General features: G+C 39.8%; 1 protein-coding gene across 1 annotated transcript; it reads left to right on the forward strand.

The window, feature by feature from the left end:
* Positions 1-379: 379 nt before the first annotated feature.
* LOC133840561 (uncharacterized) lies at positions 380-22191 on the forward strand. The gene is given in 6 exon segments (XM_062272460.1): positions 380-968; positions 17926-20787; positions 20789-20809; positions 20866-21003; positions 21064-21271; positions 21340-22191. Coding segments are annotated over 6 exon segments (3639 nt in total). The 5' UTR covers positions 380-869; the 3' UTR covers positions 21651-22191.
* The last annotated feature ends 618 nt before the right edge of the window (positions 22192-22809 follow it).

Raw genomic sequence — 22809 nt, forward strand, 5'->3', positions numbered from 1 at the left:
AGATGCAGGCATCATATTTTGATAGCCATTTCTGGTTTGATACTAGAAGAAGACCTCAGACATTATGAAAAGAGTTGAACAAGAAATGCATTTGAAAAACTAAAGTTAGAGCATGGTATTTCCTCATGTTGCTAGTCCAATACTTTCTCTTTCCATCTTTGCTTTCTCTTCGCTGTCAGCGAACGCTCTCAGCGCTCAGCGCTCATTTCAGTTGTTGCTAGGTCGCTGCTGATGCTTCAGCGATGGTTGCAGATGTTGCTAGCAACATGTTGCTGGCTCATCGCAAGCGATGTCGCTTCGCGTATTTGTTTCTTTGCTTTTTGGCATCACCGCCGCATGGCTTGGCTTAAATTGTTACCAAACGCTTAATGATCTTCAGTTAAGCATCGAACTTTTACCAGACAAGTCGTGTCTGCGGCTTCCACTTGCCACTTCAACTCGAGTCGAGTCCGCGAGGCAGCAACACCAATAGCTACACTAACGGAATACTAAAAACAAATAACACACAACGAAAGCATACAACACAAAAAAAAAAGAAGAGAAAAAAAAAACTGCATCATTTGCATAAAGCAAATAGAAAACGTTAAGTTCAAAACGCGCTGAGCAAAAGTTGATTTGAATTTCGATTTCAATTTTGAGTTCGCTTTTTTTGTTGTTTTATCGTCTTCGCATTTTTGACATTTCTCGCGCGCCAATTGGAAATTTTCCAAATTTCCATACTCTGCATCCTTATCGTGTCTTGTTTTAAATTGAATAATATACCAAAATAGTGCAACGATATTGAATCATACAATTGACATAACAATTGCAATTTGTTGCCGCCTCTGAAGAAACCCAGCCAAATAAATTGTCTGGCATTTGTGCGAATCATGCGACTTTTGTTGGCACTTTGGGGCACCTTGTGCCTGTGGGCGGTCTCCAGCGATGCTCAGGGATTTATACCACCCAATGGGGCAATACATAATGCGGTAAGTCTGGATTAATGCTTGTGATTTGACAAAGATTTATGTGAAAATTGTGCAACGAATAAAGTTATAAATGAAGACACTAAATTTAATGATGGAAATCATTTCGAAATTGATAAAACAAGTTGTTGTTAAATATCTACAAGTTCTTAAAGATTCCGTAAATTCACATTGTTTATACTGTTTGCTTTTACATTTCTTAAGCCAGCTTAGGCTTTTATTCATTATTGCAAAGGTTTACAATCTCGTTTATTTTTTATTCAACCAACATCCTATTGAATTTAAAAATAGACCCACTTTGATACATACCAAATCAGGTGTCCCAGTTAGTCATAGATAAAGCTCTCAGGCCAAATATGTGCCAAAGATTCATAGAAAAAAATATTTATTACTCAATTTGCATTTCCATTGAACGTTTGTTATGCAAATATTTATTGTAGCCGTTGTTTTTATTTTGTGAATTTATTTTTTCACCTTTTTGGAAGTTAGGCCAACAAAATCAAAGTGACACAGTTTTTTTGGTGCCTACTTAAGATAAAGAAAGTTGCTGGTTTTTAGGGAAAATCGATGCCAAAATTGAGTCAAAAGTGCGTAAAATTAAATGGGTCTAAATATTATTATGCAATAGGCTCGAAACGGAAATAATATTAAATGAATTCCTATGGATTGAACACTTGCATAAGCCTAGCCTCTGGTCTCTGGTGGGGGTCTGCTTAAGCATTCAATTATTCAAAATATTTTCATATACATTTTCATATTAATTGTACAAATATGCAACTGAGCAGAGAGATGAGCGCCTCACACGCCTCAATGAACTTTCCCTTTTATTTATTTTGTTGTATTTTATTTTTTGGTGTTTAATGAAGATGCAAAGGAAGCGCCACGAAGCGAGCGGAGAGTAAAAGCCATAAAGTCATGACAACGTTTAAAGCCGCAACAGCAACCAAAACAACAACTGAGACAGATAATAAACCTGTTCGCTTGGACTGGTCAAAAAAAAAGAAAAAAGAAAAAGATACGAAAAACTTTTATGCAACTCAGCTGCATTCTCAGCTCGATCTTTATCTGCTTATCTAAGATTTTGGGCAGATAATTTGTAATGCCTCATCAACAAATTGCTGGTCCAAAATAATTTATTGCCATTAGCTATTTGCTACTTATGAGAGTGCCAGAGCGAGTGTGATATGTGGTTGGATTATAGCTCAGTTTGCTGTTGTTGTTGGTATTGTTGTGTTTTGATTGTTGGTCAATATGGCATCCGCTGTTATACTTAGTTTTCACTTTCATGGCCACCAAACCACCAAACTTGGCAATAGCTCCCAATCATTTATGATTTCAAATATTATTTGTTGTTGGCTTTGTTGCCTTTGATTTGCGGATGAACTAATGTTTATAATTGGGATTTTTTGTGCTTTTGTTAAGGCAATAGGGGTATTACGTAAACGCATTTTGATTTCAGCTCCAGGCCGTATTTTCTTATCGTTAGCAACAAAATAAACACGCTCTTTTTTTAAGTCATTTAAGATATTAAGCCAAATATCAATAGACTTCCTCGAGCTCGAGATTAATCTGTGAGAGATTAAAACATCACAATTAAAGTACAATAGCCAAAACAATACAAATATTGTTATAATTCCAATCAGTTGAAGAATGTTTTAATACATTTATGCAGTACTTTATGCTTTCATAATCTCGCTTATATCATGGCAAATGCAATGCCCAATTGCATTTTCAATTTGCTGTGCTAAGCAGCACTTCCTGGGCCAACACTAACATAAACACTATTGCCATGATTTCCATTAACTTGGCTCTGTGTCGGTGGCCAGTGTCGGTGGCCAATCAGGCGAGTCATCAGAGGCACAAGCGCACTTTCCCAATGAGATGGGATTAAATTGAAACTCGATTTAATTCTCATTCGATGCAACAACTAACACAGCAACAGCAACAGCAGCCCAACAGCTCAACAGCTACGAAGTCGATTCAAAGTGAAAAATAAATCACATTACCAACACTTTAAAGATTGAGTGTTGAAGAGAAGGGAGACCCTAATGGACTTTGAGTGTGATTAGCGCTCAATTACTTTATTTGTTTTTTTCTGGCCCAGCAATGAGATCCAATTCGATGTGATTCAATTCAACACAAATCGATTCGATGCGATTTGTCAGGCGCCAGTTAACAAGCTTGAAGTGGAAAATTCGTGAGTTATTAATAAATAATTTGGATCCGAACTACGCTCAATTAACTGCTGGGCTGGGCAAGTGTCATCCTGATTACACTGAATTATGGTGAGAAGCTGCCAGTCGATCATTTATTTACTCCTGTTGCCAAACAACTTTCATTTTTCAACACAAATCCATTAACTGTTTGTTGTCACTTGAGTGGAACTCGAAAATATCTTTCAGATAAATATGCAACCCAAAAAATTTATAAAGATCTCTCGATTGACCCACTTTCCATGCTATGAAAACGAAACGAAACTCAACAGAAAATAAAAGCAATAACCTGCCAGAACGTCGAGCCCCGTTCCAAAGTCGCGCAAAAAAATAAGCAGCAAAAATGAAAAGAAATTACAACTTGAAATTCGTACAAAAGAAATGCGAGTTGGAGCGGACAATGAACAGGTTCAAGGGCTGTCGTACTCGCATTCGTACCATTCAGAAAAACTATACACAAAGTATCTTCTCTCAGTTGCCAGTTGTCTGTGGGTAATTTATAATAAAGTGCCCGCTTATAATTGATCGAGTTCAATTTAAGTAAATTACTAAGCCCATTACGATACTTGGTTCTAGTGAAAACCCAAATATTTACTTTTCAAGCTCTTAAGGGAAATTGCAAAAATAGCAACAATTCGAGATGTAGTAAAATAAAAACTACAATAAGTGTTTTTATAATGTATATACTATAAATAGTATATAGCACAATTTAAAGGCTAAAAATACTTCTAGTTTAAAGCACACCAAAGATGTGTTTCATGTTTTAATCCACATCGAAAAAGAGTACTTACAGTTTATGTCCATGTTATTTTTAATTCGATTAAATTATGCAAAATCTCGCCAAAAAATTCGTGAACTAGTTTAAAGCAAATTCCTTACATTCTTCTATACTTGGCAAACCAATTTCATAACCATTTCATGCATTTCATTTGAATCGAAAGTGAAAGCAAGCACACAAACTTGGAATATTTTTATCGCCGATGGAGGAGATATGCATTAAGATTTTAAATTTGAAATCAAAGCAGAAACAGAGCGAATGAAATTGAAAATTAAAAACCAAAGCTATGCTATGGCAAAGCAGAAAAAACGAGGAAGAGGGGGCGGGTGATAATGGCCAACCTAGAAACAGAAACATGGCTTACCAACTAACCAATTGGATGATGGGCAACAGATGTTGCTCAATTTGTTGCAATGTTGAACAGTTGTTTACACGACACAAAAAGGCAACTGCAAAACGCTACGTGAGGCAATATATATATACATACATAAGTATGTACATGCTGTATGCATCTATATGAAATTACTATAGTCTATACTCTCTTATACATACAAAACAATATAAGACTTAAAATTAAGAAATACAACAAAATCACATAAAAGAAACTTGAGACAGCTTCAACTTCAGATTTCGTCTTTGTCTTCGTCTTGGACTTTAACTGTGACCAGTTCCTGTTCGCAGACAAAAGGAAGATGATGATGTGGCTGAAAATGCTTTCTTGTCTTTTTCTTGTTTACCAAAAAACCAAAAAGAAAAAAAAAAATAAAACAAAAAAAAGTTCGCAATGGGCCGTAGTTGTTGTAATCGCAGGCCGTTGCCGTTGCTCAGTTCATGTTGCTGTTGCTGTTGTTGCTGCTATTGCCGCAGTCAACTTATGTCAATAGGCAGCAGACAGACGGCAGCAATCTGGTCTGACACGTTTTTCGTTTAAACTCTCTGAAAACTCATGAAGAAATTTGCAAAAAACCAAAAAAGGAAACTCGACAGCTGCACAAAAGGTTAAGGACAATGGTCGTGGCAATGTGTTGCGTACAATGGATGCAATTTCCAAAATAATGAAAGAAATTAAATATTTGTTAATTGCACCAGTTGTAATAATAGACCAGAGAGAAAACCACTTCAACATGAGCTGGAAATTAATTCAAGATAACTACAAAAGTCAATTGACATCAATTCAGTCACTTATTGGTTCTTCATGTTCATTCTCTAAAATTGCTAATGATGTGAAGTTGTTTGATAACAATTCTCAAGTTCTCATTTTATGCACAAAGAAATAAAAATGATTTCCTGCGCTTATTTCCCGAATATGCTCAATTATTAAGCCATTAACTTGTGCGCTTTTACGATGGAGTTACGCCTAAATTTTGCAGTCGAAAGACGAGCGATAAAAATTCACATGAACCACTGCGAGAGAGGTGGATCGTTAATGCTTCTACTTGAGGCATCTTTCAGATAGTTGTATGTAGTTAAGCGATGCTGGGAAAAGAAAGTAAAAGGGCCTGCGACATAACTCATCGCTGCTTATTGACAGGCGACTCATTTTTCTGTTTTTCTGTTGTATTTTTTGATATTTCCAGTTTTGAACAAATTGTTGTTGTTACGCTGGGTTGGGTCATTAATAGCTAGTTGGGGACTTGCAACAAAATGAGTTTTGTTTGCGTTTTTAGCTCATGTCTTTTGGTTTTTTTTGCAAAGAGGCGACTGATGAATGCCGCAATTAGTGCTGCAATGCGCTGTAAATATATCAGGGAACAATTTTCACCCACCGCCGTGGAGATTTGCCAAGCGCAGCAAGTGTCAACTTCCGCATTACTCATACGCCACATAAAACTGGTTTTGCAATTGCAACTGCAGTCGCAGTTGAAGACGAAGTTGTTGTTGTTGTTGCTGTTGCTGCAGCATCTTCTCGCCATAACTCAACACAAATATGGCCAAAAGTCAAACGATCCTCGTCGCCGGTCACGTAAGCGACCAAGTCCGACCAAGCCCAGAGACCCAGACGAAGCGCCTCCTGCGCTGCAACTTCCAACTTGCAACATTGTAACTGGCAAGTTGCAACCAGCAACTGGCAACTGGGCAACTGGTTAGTTGCGGCTGTTGCACTTTCGTTTTTGTTGTTTCTTTTTGGCTGGGTGAAAAGTTTACAGCGCGAAAATGAAGAAGCGTTTGTTGTTGCTGCTGCTGCTGCTGCTGCTGCTGCTGCTGCTGCTGCTGCCGCTGCTGCTGCGAGAGAGTTCCAAAACAAGATTTCAGCTATGCCGCCTCAAAGATCTGGCTGGGTTGGTTGGCCGCCTGCCTGCCTGCTTGTCTGTTTGTCTGACTGGAAGATGTTGCAAGCCAAACACGAGTTGCATAATTTGTTTTTCTTCAAATGCTGTTGTTGCTGTTACTGTTGTTGCTGCCAACAAGTCGTGGTGGGAGTCAAAGTTTTGTTTTTTTGTGGCCATTGATTTGCACTTTAATATTGTTTTCGAACGAAAAAATGCACTTTGCAATTATTTAATGACATTTTTGTGGTCGAAAAGGTGCAAAAGAAAATTGGCGAAAATGAAAACAACAACAATACAATAAAAATGTTTTTGAGCTGGTGAATTATGCAAAACACAATTGAGGCAATTGAATAGGGGGATAAGGTTAAGCAATTGTGGAGCGATCAAAGAACTATCGAAGAGGCAAAAGCAAATGAAATTTTATTAAAAAGTTTACGTGAACGATTTTCTCCATGAAATCGAAAGCAAAACGCAATTTGCTCATATGATACGATGCGATGCGAGTGTGTTGCATGCTTAACTGATGCACTCAAATGCGCAGCAGATGCCGCAAAACAAAACAAATTAAAACGTGTATTTGCAAACTGGCAAATGCAACTGAAGAAGAACTGTAGACTGCAGGCGAAGGGTGGGGTTGGGAATGGAATATGGAATAGTTGTTGCTCTTTGCTCAGCGAAGCTTGCGAAAAGTGTTTTTGTTTTCTGGCTTTTCGTGGCAGCTTCAGCAGAAACAGAAAAATTGAAAGTGCCAGCCAGGCATTGAGTCTGCCACAGAGCTGCTGCTGCTGCTGCTGTTGCTATTCGAATCTGGAGATGGCCATTATGCGCCATGGATGCCACACTCGCCCAACCGCACTCTTGTGTGAAGTGGGTTACAGTCGACAGTCGTTGGCAGTTGCTTTGTCAGTTTGCTTTGGGGGGAGGTGTCTCGGATCTCGACAGGCGCTAAGTATCAGCAACATTTGCGAGTGCTTTGACTTTTCCATTGGTGGGCGTTAAACTCGGCTTAGCCGTGAATTGTGCGTCCAAGAAATGCTTTCAAGAGTCACAATTTAAACAGAATTGCATCAGAGCTGAGCAAATATGATAATGCGATGATGGCAGTTGAGTTACTTGCCAACTAAGCGGGTTTTCTTTTAAATGATGCAATGCAAAATGTTGGACTAAAGAAAGGATTTCTAATTCAGTTGCTAGCGAATTAAATTTAATTAGTGTTTGAGGCACGCGAAAGAATGCTCTGCTGTATAAACTTTTCTCTCAGTAAGTTACTAGGCCAAGTGAGTCTGGCAACATAAATATTTTCTACTTTATTAAAGTTGTAATAAAGCATTATTAGCCCAAAGAGCAGCTGAAATGAAAGACAAACATTTAGCGTGCAACTTGCTGCTTGCTGCCTGCTGCCTGCTGCTTGTGGCACTCAGAAAGTTCTCACGCTCGGCAACTTTCTCATCAAACATATGCTGCAGTCACGTGATAAACATTCTGTCAATTTGCCAACTGCACTGCGGTCTGTCATATCAGTGGACAACAAAGTAAGCCAGGTTATTAACCGCTAAACAATGGTCAGACAGTCTCCCGTTAGTTTAGCTAGACGATGACATCGTCTTGTTCAGGTAATTGCTAAAAATTGTCACGAACTAAACATGCGAAAGTTTACTGACTCTGCTTAGGCTTGTGCATGGCAACGAGTGTGGACCTCGGTCTCCAGACACCACGGACCTCAGACCTCAGACCCCAGAGAGCTCTTCAGAGTAATTTGCATGTCGGGACAGCGCTTAATATCGTTTCTCGGAAAAGCGAGCGAAGCAAGTGCAATGTTTGCGTGACCAAAAACTGGGCACGAGTTCAGCTTAAGTATTTGGAAAATCAGCAGACGCATTAAGCTTGTCTCATCACTGGTTAAAATAATTAAATGCAAAAGAACGACTCTCAGCTTTCAGTTGCACACTGTTAACCTATAAATTATGCATTCCAACTGAATATTATTGTATATAAAAATGTAACACACAACAAGAGTTTCCATTTCATTGCGAACAATGGCAATCCAATTGACACAGAGCCGCAGACTGAAAAGTGTTGAGTGGAGTTTTTGAGTTTTTCAGTTTTTCAGTTTTCCAGCTGGTTTGGAAATGCAATCGCATGTCGAAGCGAAGTCGAGCTAATGCTAATGTGTAATTAATGCATTAAAATGAAAATTACTAGAAAGATCTTAAGCGTAAAGCTGCAATTTTGCGGCTGCGGATTCACTGCGTCTTTGGAATGTTGGAGAAAGAGTTTAAAAAATGCATTCGCTGCGAGTATTTATATTTTTATACTCGCTACCCAAATATTTTGAATGTATTACTTTACCGATATACCAAAGATGGCCTTCGGTATATATTTAGTATTCTAATAGTATATTATTCGGTATAATTAAAAAAATACCTCTCTTTTTTGCGAGTATCTCACTTTCGAGCATACTCAACTCTAGTTTTCTTACTTGTTTTGCTTACTTTAGTTGATTTTAAGCGCCTTTTGCACATTTGAAGAAGGTGAACAGCTCTCGAGTTCTACACAAAATGATGATGATGAGGGGAAAACCCTAATAACTCCTAATTAATGCAGATCTTTGGTGATCTTGACGAGCCTTGCAGCGACTTCAAGGTGTACTCAAGTCAATCCCACGACAAATCTTAGTCGTATAATAGACTACTTAATTTTAATACCGAAAAGCAAAAGCGTTGCCGAAGGTCAAGACTTGCAACTCATCTGTACAAATAGCGTTAGTTTAGACACAAGTACGTTGGCTTATTTCTGACCCATTTTCAATGGCTGTGGCGTCAATTGCAATTGAACGCCTCAATTGAAGTGACAGCCCATGAAAACGAGTAGACAAACAATCAAAAATTGAATAGCTTTCGGTTCGAAAATTGTATTTATTTTGTGCTTTTGTGGTCGCAGAAAAATTGCACAAAAAATGTCGAAAGAGGCGTAAGAAACGAAACAAAAGATTCCAAAATTTTTGTTGCTTATTTTTGATGAGCGTGGAAAGGTTGTCAGACGCTGTTGAGTCGTGTTGGGCGTGGAACTGTCAATGAAATAGTGCGACTACAACTGCGAAACTAGTTAAAAGTTATGAAATCTCAGTTGCCCAGCAGGTTGCCAGATCATGCAAATCCGTGGAGAGTGGAGTGGAGTTGGAGTTGGGCAAGGCTGAGCAATTATTGAACGATTCTCTTGGCTCACTTCGAACTCGTGATGCTCGACGCTACTGTCCAGCAACAATTCGCTACAGAAGATGCAAAGAAACGAAGATACAAGATAGAAGACACGCAAAGTCAAATTTATTGAATTGGAAAGTAAAATTGCAGTTAATTTTGCTATAACTATTTAAATTTATTTCTGCAAATGTGCAGCCAACACGCAAATTTGCCTTCAATAATTATGTGTATTTTGCTGAAAATACAACAAAGCATTATAATTATTTATTATTTGAGTTATGCTGAGTTGTAAATTGAAAGTGTGTTTGGCGAATTAAGTTGTTGCCTTGACAGTCTGATGAAGCGTTTGATTTGATCATATGGCAATAACAATAAATTTTAGAAGATGCGGAAACTGGCGATAGGAATTTATTTGGAACTGGTTTCGGAATATCGACTTGCGATTTCTTCTTAATGATTAACTGCGAATATTTGGCATATTTCTTGAGACCACCCTCGCGAACTTTCTATTAACTTTCTGCTATTACCCTTTTGAACTCTGCTCTCTTTTTTTTTTGTTTGCTGCTCTTTGCATGGTCTTTACTTCATGGCTTTTTCGCTAATTAATTTCTTCAACTTTGCGTCAGATCTCGCTGTGGTCAAAGCAACCAACACAACAAAAACAAAAAAAAGCAAAACACATCTTAGAGAAGAAAACAAAAGTTCAAGAGGAAAAACTTCAATGCAATTAGCCATATGAACATTTAAAATAACTGGCACATAAACCTCGATACTCACATGCAGCTCAAAGACTGACCAAAAACTGGGTTTATTTAAATTACAATTACGGTCGGTGGAGGAGGAGGAGGAGGAGGAGGGGCAGGCAGAGACGCTAATGATATAATAAATCTTCGTAACTCGTTAAGAGTGTCAGACTCTGTCAAATTAGGCATGGCATATGAGAGTAGGTAGCACTATGTGTGTAGTAGCTGCCACTAAATACCCGCTGCTGCTGCAACCCGCATAATTTTCCCCCTTTCTGTGGTGAAGGAGGAGGAGGAGGAGAAGAAGAAGGAGGCGTGAGCGTGGGCGATTGCGTTGTATTTGCTCCCAACATGGCCATCGGCATTTTGTCCCAATTTCAAAGTAATTTGCATGCATTACATTCAATTAGTTTAGGCGAAGGCAACGCAACGAAATTTGCATGCCGCATCGGTTTGAAGTGCTAACGCTGACGATTGCGTTAATTGTATCTGCAACTTGTTTTGTGCCACAGGCGCTCTTGCATAAGCCAGCCAGCAGTTGTTGCATATGCGCCACGAATCGGCTTCGCATCTCGAAGATGCAAAGCACTCGCAATTAACCAACTGCTGCAGTTGCTGCCACAACTAACTAACTAACTAAGTTACATACAGATACACAAAGCTGCCTTGACAGCCGCCAATCCAGGTTAATCATCATTTCACACTATTTGTTTTGGGTTTGTTGCAGAAATGTGATTGTAAATTCTTAAATGTTTTCGGTAAAGGTTTATTAATGTACTATTAAAAGTGTTATAAATGTTATTAGGAAACATTTTGTATCATGATTTATTCTAATTATAAAGCTATGATTGCAAATTCGTTTTTCAATTTACTTAAATATGTATGTAGCATGAATCGATTTATGTGATTTATATTTGCACAGCATTTTATTATTATTGAGCAATTTATAAAAGTCATTTTATAGACATTAAAATAAAATTCAAAAAGCTATAGTCGAGTGTGCTCGACTATTCAGTTTAAATACAAACAAAACAGTGCGGAATTATTTCTATATTATACTAAATAATGCAATGTACTAATACTAAAATATACTGAAAGCCCCCATTTGGTATTTCGATGTAGTACCACATTCAAAATATTCCATAGAGGTCACAATATATTCCAGATAGTCAGCTAAACCCGATTGAAGTAGCCAAATTTAGCACTACAGAAGTATTATTTACTTATTATTATTTATTATCCATGTAATGTAAATTCTTATTGCACTAAATTGTGTAACTGTTATCAAATTCCGTCATTTGCAAATTCCATTGCATCTTTTTACTCAATTTATTTGTTAAACTTTTATATTTTCATTACAACTTGAACAATTTGAACAGTTAAGAACATAAACCAAAAAGTGATTTTTCACATTCATTTTGCATTCCATTTTATGCGTTTAGTCCGTAAATTGGCTGCAAAATGTTAGGCTCGAAAATGAAGCAACATTTTTCACTTGTTGTTGCTTACAATTTACAAATAAAAGAAGACAAATCGTGCTAATTTATAAACAGTTTTACGAGCATTTTGCTACACTTCGTCTCGTTGCTAAAAGCGGGGCAGAGAGAGAGAGAGAGATAGAGAGAGGGGAACGAAGCGATAATATCAGCAAAAGTTTGACCAAGTTTCTTTTTTTATTCCAAAACAATTGTTAAGTAACATTTGTGATTGTTGTTGTTGCTTTTAACTGGACTTATTGTTATTTGTTGTGCCTGCAATTGTTTCACTTGCTGGCGGCAATTCCATGTTGTTGTTGTTGTTGTTTTTGGGTGGCTTCTTTCGCTTTCATGTGACCGGTTGGGCCATGCGATTCGCCTCGTGCCTCACCTCGCGGCAACTGGACTCCAGTTGCTTGTTTGAAGATAGGTGTAGGTGTAGGTGTTTGCTAGCAGGCATTTGCTTTTTGCTTTTGGCCAGACAAAATTTCAGTTAATTACACAATTTTATGTAAATTTCTCTTTTGCTTGCCGCTGTTGCTGCCGCTGCCTCTACTGTGGTTGTTGTTGTGGTTGTTGTGCATTCTTTTGTGCGGCCACGAATTAATTACTTATTTGCGTAGCAAGCAAAACTATTTTGTAGGCAATTAAAATGCCTTTAGTTTGGGGATCTCCTGGGTTCGCTTTGCTAACTGCAGTCATTTGTCGATAGCTCAGCCAAAACCAAAACTGAAAAACTGAAAAAGTGAAAGGCAATTGCCAAATCTTTAGATTGACCAACAACACCACAAAACACCTCAAAAAAAAAGAAAAAAAAACCAAAGCAGTCGTCAAATGTTTATTATGCACACTTTAAGAGCAGGCAGCGTCTGTCTCTCTCTGTTGAGTGTGTTGACAGAAACTGAAGCTGTTTGTGGCCATTCTGAATGGATCACAATTTATTACTGGCTGCAATCAAAGTGCCATTTAAATGATGTGGGCACGATTTCTGCGATCGAGTTTTATGATCATCGATAAGATGCGATTATTTCGACTTGTTAGTCAATGCAATTGCCAAACAATAGTCGCAACGTGAACAATGATTTTCAGAGCAACTTCAAGTCTGTAAATTTCGTAAGCACCTCGATTGAATTTATTGAAGAAATAATCAAAAGTTACACAAAACAGGCAGAAGATTAATTGCTTAATCTAGATATTTATTGTGAGCTGTGTTTTCAGTGTTTTCTGGGCCAATTAAATTCAATTTACAAGCCGCATTCAGAACTGTCCATCAAATCACCGAAAGATACAATCACAGTGCTCATTTATTATGCCCAAAAAACAAGCTGTTCTAACTTTGACTCATGCATCTGCAGCATAGATGATTGCAACATACGTTGCAAACTACAAGATTCCCCCGAAGATACAACCTTGAAACTCCACGAATGACCAAAAATGTAGGCGCCCTAGAAAAGAAGTTTGAAAAACAAACGAACAAACGAACAAACGTCAACAGCCGGTAGCAAAAATTGCAGATAAAAAAAAAGAGAAACATGCATAAACAAAAATGCAATCAACAGGAGATTGAGACGGGGGGGATTGGACAGGAAATACGAAAGGCAGCGGGAAACGGGGCCAGTCGAGTAGTCGAGTAGTTTCACAGATTGGTTGCCATTGGCCATTGACGTTACCAAAAACAGAAACACTCTAAGATGCAGACGTATCTCACAGATACTCGAATAGTGGCCATTGCGCAACCCGGTTAGCTTTGGGGATTTGAAGAATTTACGGCCACGGAGCACTTGGGTAACTCTTTAATTAACTAAAACGAGTAAAACAAGGTAAGCGCCAGTGGCGTTTGTCTGGCCAGGTTGTTTGCTTCTGATTTTGATCCATTATATTCTGATTAACATACACAACATAAATGCTCACTTAGTGTCTACAAATCACTTTCACTGCGAACGCCACGAAAAACAAAACACGAAAGAAACAACGAACAACGAAAAGAAATTTTAAGATTTGAAGATTGAAGATTTCGCTTTCATTGGCTGCTTTTGGAGCTCATCTGGAGCTCGGGCAATCGGGCAAGCGTAACCGCGAAACCGAAACCGAAACTGAAACCGAAACTCGACTCAAATTTGTTGCTCTTTTGCTGATGTGTGATGCGATGCTATGTGATGTGATGTGAAATCAATTATGACTTATTAACAAATTAGTCAGATTGCCAGCGAGTCGTGTAACTGACAGATTTAACATCATGGCTCAACGCCCCGTCAAAAAACTATAGAAAAATATTATTAGAAAAAGAAAAAATTGTTTATTTGGGTGTGTGTGTGTGTTTGATAAATGCCGTAACCGGCTTTTACTGCTTCCTCGACATCAACTTCTTCTTCTTCTTCTTCTTCTTTGGGTTGTGCCTCATGTTCATGTTCCAATCTCATGTCCGATATAGACTCATTAGCATAATGCTCGTTTGATATGACAGCTCGAATATGCAACGCTTTCGTAATAAACTACAATTTGAGGAACATTGGATAGATTTGAAGGCGGGAATGTGGTCTTCCTCTTTATTTTGCCTCTTTTTTATGGACTGCAACACTTTTGGGTCTCGTGAAACTTTCTTTGTTGCCCAAAATATGTAATAATTTATGCTGCACAGTTATTTGTGGCTTATTAAGTAGACATTATTGAGTCAACTGATAAATAAACTGGCTCTATTCATCCGCATTTCCCAAAATGACCTTACCCAATATAGGCATTAAACACCTTGCTCTACGCTGTTGTGTAAGAATTAATATTTTATCGTTGAAGACATCGAGAAAGAGAGAAAATTATTTAATTTCTTTTATACAATAGTAAACAATGTATTAGGCGCTACATTGATTGAAGGTTGTGTGGGAATAAATAAGAAATAATTTCTTTTATTTTTTAAACTGTCTATCGCAGTTAAACTATAAACGATAGAAAATTGTGTAAGAATAGGGAAAACAATATATTTTCTATTTTCCAAACAATTTATCATGCGATTAACACGAACGAAGAAATTTATTTTGGAAATTGTTTTGTCAGTTGTTTTAATTTCTAAGCAGCTCTAGCTAGAGGGATCGAAAGTTGTGTAAGAATAAAGTAAAAAGACGTTAAATTATTTTATAAAAAAAAGTTAACTTCTTTTTCAACGCTTTATAACTCATCTTAGCAGCAGACAGTCAAGCGATTAATTTGTGTCGAACTGCCAATCATCAAAACCATTTTCACCAATCCAAACTCAATCAAAAGCCAATGATTAATTGATTGCTACTTAAACATGGCCACCGTTTGGATATTTTCTGATGATCTGGTGTTCAATTCATGGAGAACGCCAACTCTTAAATTGTCGAAGCATTGACACCTTCAAACACAAGAGCAGCCCACGACAACAATGACAACAGCAACAACAATCGACTAATGGGTGTCGTGTTGGCATGTGACAACAACACAGAAGCCACACCTGACTATATGTATATATATATTTAAGGTTATGGGAGTCGTTAGCTGGGCGCATGCGTAGCGTTGAATGCCGGGGATTGGCATGAGAAGAAATGGAGAAAAAATTTAAAAAGAAATGAAAGTGTTTTGCATGCGAGAAAATACTGAGAGCAAGACGCTAAAGCGTGAAATTAACATGTCCGTAAGATTCCAGCCATGAAATATGACGCAAATTATGGAACCCTTTTGATGGAGTTCACTGACTGACTGACTGACTGACATGACTTACAGACAGTCCAGACTCGGTGTCCGGCTTGGCAGTGCCCATGTTTTTTTTGGGTACTTTGATTGATGATTGATTGATGTTTTCACCAGCTAAGCAATTTGTCAGAAAAGACAAAAACAAATGGCAGGGAAACTTTGTTGTTTTGTTTTGTGCTTAAAAGAAAACCTCAATACACAAAAAATAAATCTCTTGTGTTGAAAGATGCTGACCTATTGGGATAGGTTAGATTCCAGATTCCCAAATACCAGAAGATGCAGTTCGAACAATTGGACACCCCTCCAACAACTTAAGCTCAAGCAGATTATATGAAAGCCCAACCATTGAGAATCTCATGCAACACCTGTTTGGCTTCACAGGTAGCTGAGACAGGAGCTCAATCATTATGCTGCCGCTGGTTGTTGACTCTGGTTGCATAAGCAGCAGTCACAGTGGCAGCTTCGACGGCTTGCCGATGATGAGCTGCATCATTAGTGCCAACAACATAATTAACATGCGCAAAGAAAAGAGATGCCAAAGGAAGGGAGGGAGGAGGAGGCTGGGGTATGAATCGTTGAAAATCTTGCAGACGCATGGAAATGTCGCAAGTAAGTGCAAAAGCCATAAGATTTATGACCCTGGCAATTAAATTATGCATGCTGCTAAGCATTTTATAAGTCCGCACTTCTTGCCTATGAAAATTGCGTTGAATAATGGCTGTAAAATGATTTTCGTTTACCTTTTTTTTTTTGTGTCGTCGAGACACGCTTTGTTTTCGCCGAATCATTTCAGACTTGATGCGTATACGATGCGTATGACAAGCAGTTTGAGCCAGGGAGATTGTATAAGCTCTTGTGGCACTGCGAACAGGGAACAGATCCCAAACGAATCGCAGCAATTGCAGCTGGAGATGTTAACTAACATGAAAACAAAGAAAATTTGTTGCATTGCAACAGCAAATTGAAAGGAAGTGCGAGTAAATAGCGCCAGTCCCTGGCTCTGTCAGTTGGCCAACCAATGTCTCAATCCATCATCTTTGCGCAGCATTTGACAGCTCTTTGAAGATCTCACATACAAACATTTATTCAACTGTATGACTTCACTAAAACCATGCTAGGATTGTTTGGCTTTTATTTGAATTTATTACAATAAGTGATGAGTTATCACAAATGAATACAAGTAAATATAAATTGTAATTGTTTATTTACGTTGGTTGTCATCGCTGCAAAAAAACTTGCTATAGATGAATTATAATACAATTCAAGTTGTTAGTTTACAATTTAAACCGAAATCAACCTTTATAGAGGAATTATAACAAATTTATTACGAGTAAAACAATTCATTACAATTTATGAAATAAATGCAGTTTGATTTAAACACAATAGTGTAAATTTCTTTGCCTGAATGAAGCTATTACCACTTTAACTTCAATAATTTTATATTGTTTTAATGATTGCACATGCTCTTCACTCGCAATAGATGAGTCTAACAGTGATATATTAAGTCTATTAAGTTAACATTTCAGCTATGTATCTTAACATTTTGATCAATTCTCAATCAGTTACCATCAAAATATTATAAAATTGCACTCTTGTGCACCTCATTCATTCGGATTTTCAAATTGAAATCCTTGAAATATTATAGTTGTTAGAAGTTGGTTATTTGTTTCATCATTCTCAGTTCAAAACTATTTCGAAGTTTCAACTTTGATATATAAACAATCTGATCATCTAAGTTCATCCAAAGATTACAATTTTGTAATTTCGATCTCTGAAACCAAGTGAGGTGAAAAATTATTAGACATAACAAAAAAAGTATACCAATAACTTATATGCAAAATGGTCTAATTTAGGAAGCCAACTGTAAAACAAAGTTTCATATTTACAAAAATAGTGGAATTTACGCAACTACATATATTATATAAAATAAGTTTAAATCGAGTGAAAATGACAACTGCCGGTTGTAAGTTTTGTATTGTCGATCAAATTGAGCGCATCTTCTTCTTGTACTTCTTACACCTTTCATTCCGCAATTAAGCATTTTGTTGTTTAATTGTTCAGGCAATTATAATTCGCAGTTTGCGGAAATATAACAGCAGTATATGATATAAGGATGTGGGTAATAAATCAGATCATTAACTTGCTGTGACGTGGTTAACTTACTCTCGATTCGTTAACCTGTTACAAGTGGCATTATTCAGAGCAAGTTTTATGACTTTGACTGGTTTTCAACCCACTTTTTGTTGTTGTAAATTAATAGACTTCAACTTGGCCCCAAAGGACCCCAAACAATATCTTGTTGTGGCCAGCTGAAGTGGAGCAAACCAAGTAGCTACAAAACTGGTTCAACTCTATTAATCCAAGTTGGGGCGTTGTGGGTTAGTCCACTTTTCGAGCATTCAATGGCAACGGCAAATTTGTGTGCCAGTTTTCAATTTCGCCGATAAATCTGGTTTGCTTTGCTGTCCAACTTAAAGGGGATTAATGTCAAGCGAATGATGTAATAGAAAGTAGTGTTTATGAAATGATGCGAGTATTGTTGATTGATTGTTTCTTTTAACTCTTATTTCTTGCAGCCGTCTTTCCACAATGCGCATCGTCGCCAACTGAATTTGCCGCAGTATAATCAGCAAAACTTTATCCAGGCTGGCGTTGAGTTGCCCATACCACCGCAACAACATCAGCAACATCAACAGCGCCAGCATCATGGACATCAGCAATCCCATCAGCCGCAGCATCATCATCAGCAGCAGCAGCAGCCACAGCAACATCGTTTTGCCCAATTCCCGCAACAACAGAAGCAGCAACAACAGCAGCAGCCGCAGCAGCAACCGCATAGCAATCAACAATTCCAGCGTTCGACTCAAAGTCAACTGCAAACAGCACCGCAATATCCACAGCCCCAGCAACAGCAGCAGCCGCAGCAGCAGCAGCAACAGTTGCCTTCGACTGCCAGCAATCTCGACCTGCATCATCAGAACTTCTTGGATTTGCGCAACTTTGCTGGCTCCCAGCAGCTGCCGCCACGCCACAAACAATTTCCGGATGCACGTCTGCAATCTACCGCATTTCCAGCACCAGCTTACCAGCAACAGCAGCAACAGCAGACACTGCAGCAGCAACAACAACAGTTTGCTTTCCAGCAGCCGCAGCAGTTTGGCCAGCAGACTACGCAGAAGCTGCCAAGCCAGTTGCCCGTGCCCACATTCCAGACTCTTTCGCAGCCACAACAACAGCAACAGCAGCAGCAGCAACAGTTCAGCTACCAGCAACAGCCACAACAGCAGCAACAACAGCCACTGAGTGTGCCACAGCAGCAGCAGTATCAACTGACACCCCAGTTGGGCTTGCCCTTGCCACAACTCTTCAACAACCTGCAGTCGACGCCGTTCCCCGTGCAGCCATCGCGTGAAACCTTCCAGCAGCAACAACAGTTGCAGCAGCAGCAACAACCTCTGTTCACCCAGCAGCAGCAACAGCAGCATCAGTTCATCAATAACGCACCACAAGCACAGCAAGCTGATCAAGAGTATAAGCAAAAGATTATACAGAAACACGAGCAATTTGTGGCCAAGCAATATGAGAAATCCCAGCACAAAGTGCGTCAGCAACATGAGGAATTCCTGGCTAAACAACATGCTATTAAGCAGCACGTGCTGCCCACCATCATCACTCAGCACAACAATTATCCACCCCAGCAACAGTATGTGCAACCACCACGCGGTCGTCCCGTTGCCCATCCCACGGAATACAATCAGTTCAACAGCGCACTGCAGCAATACTACAAGGAGCATCCCACAACAACGACAACTACAACAACCACAACAACGACGACCACAGAAGCCAGTACCACACCCAAGAAGAACATCTACTCACAGGTAAAGTCCGAGCTGGGCAAATACAACAGTCCCAAGTTGGTGGGCAAGAAACCGGTTAAGACTATTGCTCGCGAGGATTTGCTGAAGCAGCTGAAGGCAGCTCTGTCCGAGACACCACAGCAGCCGCTGACGGGCAACAAGACCTACGACGAGATGGATCTGGTGCTGCCCAATGGACAGCGTGTGCAGGTCATTCGCACCACGGATCCCAACCTAGTGCAGGGACAACAGGCCTACTCTCAAGAGCAGCTGCAGACGTTGCTGGCCCAGCAGGCTTTGGGAGCGGAGGGAAAGTTGAGTCTCAGTGATGTTGCGCCCACGAAGAGCAAGGATCTGGTGCTGCCAGGTGGTGGCAAGGTGCAAATACTGCGTTCCCCCGATCCACAGGAGTCGGATACTTTGCCAGCTGGCGGACTACCCGGCGGTGTTGATCTCTCTAGCTTGGCTGCCTTGTATGGCGGCGGCGCAGGTGACATTCAGGGAGTCAGCAATGGAGCCAACAGCATTGCCAGCTCGGCTGTGATTACCTCTGACTCGGATGATCCACCCACACTCGAGGAACTGGCCAAACGTGGCCTCATTCCCGATGGCTACGAGATCGAGGGACTCAGCTCTAAGACCACGCCTGCACCACCCACACTGCCGCCCAAGAAGAAGGCCACATATGTATATCTGGAGGAGCAAGCCGATGGCAGCTTTAAGATCCAGGGTGTCAAGGCTAACGGCGAGAAGGAAACAAAGCAAACCGGTGCGGAGGTGGAGAGCATCTTGGAGCGCATTCGCAGCGGAGAGATTAAGCTGCCGCCCTCTGTGTACCGTCTGACCTTGCCCAACGATGAGGTTGTCGAGATCAAGAGCGGCAAGATCATACAGACCACCACCACACGTGCCCCAGTCATCATTCCCAGCACCACTCCCAGTACCACAACTACAGCTAGATCCACCACCACAACAACCACAACGCCAGCGCCATTTGTTTCCCGTGGCACACCCAGCAATCATCGCCAGTATCATCCGTCGCGTCTCTCGAGCACCACCTCAACAACCACTACGAGCACCACTAGCACTCCGTATACCCCTCGCTTCCCCAGCCTGTATGAGAGCAGCAGCATCCCCAGCATCAGCGCCAGCTTGGTGCGTACCACGCCAGCGCCCATCTACAGCTCGTCGCCAATCACGCAATCCCCGCAGTACATTGCGGGCGCATCCACGCATCTGCCTGTGGTGACCGAGCGTCTGGCTGACATTACGCAAACCCCGGAGGTCTTGGCTCAGACACCCGCTCAATATGCCGATGCTTTGGTGCAGGAAACGGAGAACACTGAGAAGGCAGCCTCGACTGTTGGTGGCTCAGTGCTGTCAAACCCCAGCGAGGATCTGTTGCAGATACTCAAGAGCAATGGATTGTTTGCCATGGCCAAGTATCTCCGCCAGAGCGGACTGGACAGCATACTCAACGAGACAGGTCCCTACACCATATTTGTGCCCACGGACAAGGCGTTCAAGAATCTGCTCGTTCAACTTGGCGGTCCCGAGCGTGCCGAGGAGAAGTTCCGTTCCCAATCCACGACTGCTGAGTGGCGTAAGTTCAAATATATCATCAATCTTAATGCTTAACTCACTGTCTGCTCTTTGTAGCTGCTTTTGCATCATGTTATTCCCGGATCGTTTGAGATTGCCACGCTGCAGGACGAGATGACTGGCGTCTCCTTGGCTGGCACTCAGCTGCGCGTCAATCAGTACAATATGCATGATCAGGAGTGGAACGATGTCACTGTAAGTTTAACCTTACAAACTGGCCATGTAATTTCCTGACTAACCCACAACCTTTTCCAGCTCACCACCATTAATGGCGCGATGGTTGTGCTGAACAAGAAGGACATTAAGATACCACAAGGTGTTGCCCATGCTGTCGATCGTGTCATGTTCCCACTGCCCGTTGGAGATCTGCTGCAGACGCTGCAATCGGATCGCGAAGGTCGCTTCTCCAACTTCTTGAAGATTCTCTATACCTCTGGTTTGTCTGAGAAACTGCAAAGCAAAGGTAATTTTGAGTAACAGCTGCAAATAAATAAATCCTATCTAAATTGTTTACTTTGATTGCTACCTTAGGTGTCAAGACTTATACAGTGTTCGCTCCCGTTGACAAGAGCTTCAGCGAACTGGACTCGGACACGCTCGAGAAACTCTACACGGACAAGGAGGCTGCTGAACAATTCGCCATGAAACACATTGTGCCTGGAGCTCTCTTCTCGGCCGGCATGCGTTTCTACCAGGTCAAGGATTCGTTGTTCACGGGCAAAACGGTTGTGTTGCAAAAGACTTCGGCTGGCAAAATCAAAGTGAATGACGCACAAATGGTCACCTCGAATATACCGGCCACCAACGGTGTGATTCACGCTCTGGATGGTGTCCTGGCGTGAAGCGATTAGCTTGAAGATTGGCCAATTTGTGGGCCTTGTTATTGCAAATTTTGTTTAGTCCATAAGTTTTTTTGGTTTGCATTGACCAATATGGGGGTATCTTTATAATTATCACAAAATCAAGCAAAAATTGTTAGTGAAATCTTGCCACTACGTGTAGAAATCGCAATCTTATAGTAGAGAATTGGTGCAAACATCAGCAAACACAGCAACAGCAACGACAACAATCAGAATATTTGGGTGCTTCCACAATGAGTTCTGTATTTTTTCTTTCGCTTACATAAACAAGTCATTACAAATAGAATTAGTTTAATTTAAGTGAAAGACAAAACAGAAGAGTGTAAAAAACAACAAAAGAAAAACAATGTTCTGAGAACGAAGACAGCATTGCAAATGGAATAACTTTAAGAGTTTTATATCTAATTTATTATTTGGGCATAAAATCCAATTCGAAATTCTGTTAATTAAGAATTTTAGTTAAGTTGATTTGTTTTAAATAAATGTAGAATTAAATAAACTGTACAGTATAACCAACCCGTTTTATTATACTATATGCTATAGACAAATATTGAAAATTTTTGTTACATGCCTATTTTCCAACCTTTAAAGCAATTGCTAACAAGACTTTAGAACCCTCAACAATTGATTTCATTGGTTCGCGCATACGCTAAGTTTATACAGTTTTAAAGTAACTGTCCATAGCTGGTTTGAGTAATTGCTATGGAACGGTTGGGGTCAAACTGTACTAAAAGTTGTCTGCTTGACTACAGTTTGAAGCTTATTGGAATTTCGAGTGAAATTCGTTTTAAAAAGGTGAACTCAATTTTATGAGATTTATTTTATATTTATTAGATCCGGATTGATCATTCAATATATAGCAAATATTTTAAAGCCAGCTGCTAGGTTATATCGCGTATAACTAACAATATACAATAACTAGATCTCAAATAAATATGATGCAAAAAAATTATTCAATTTTAAGTAGCTGATGGAGTTGAAGAGCATTTTATCTTATTGCCGTTGGAAATGAAAGTAACTCGTTCGAAGAAACATATAATTTTTGATCAGCCCTAAAATCCTATGCCATATAGTCTTTCTATGAAGGATCCAAATAGAGATACAAAAATTAATAGGAATGTTCGTCTAGGTGCAAAGCGAA

This window comes from Drosophila sulfurigaster, chromosome 2L (genome assembly GCF_023558435.1).
Source record: "Drosophila sulfurigaster albostrigata strain 15112-1811.04 chromosome 2L, ASM2355843v2, whole genome shotgun sequence".
Lineage (NCBI taxonomy): Eukaryota > Metazoa > Arthropoda > Insecta > Diptera > Drosophilidae > Drosophila > Drosophila sulfurigaster.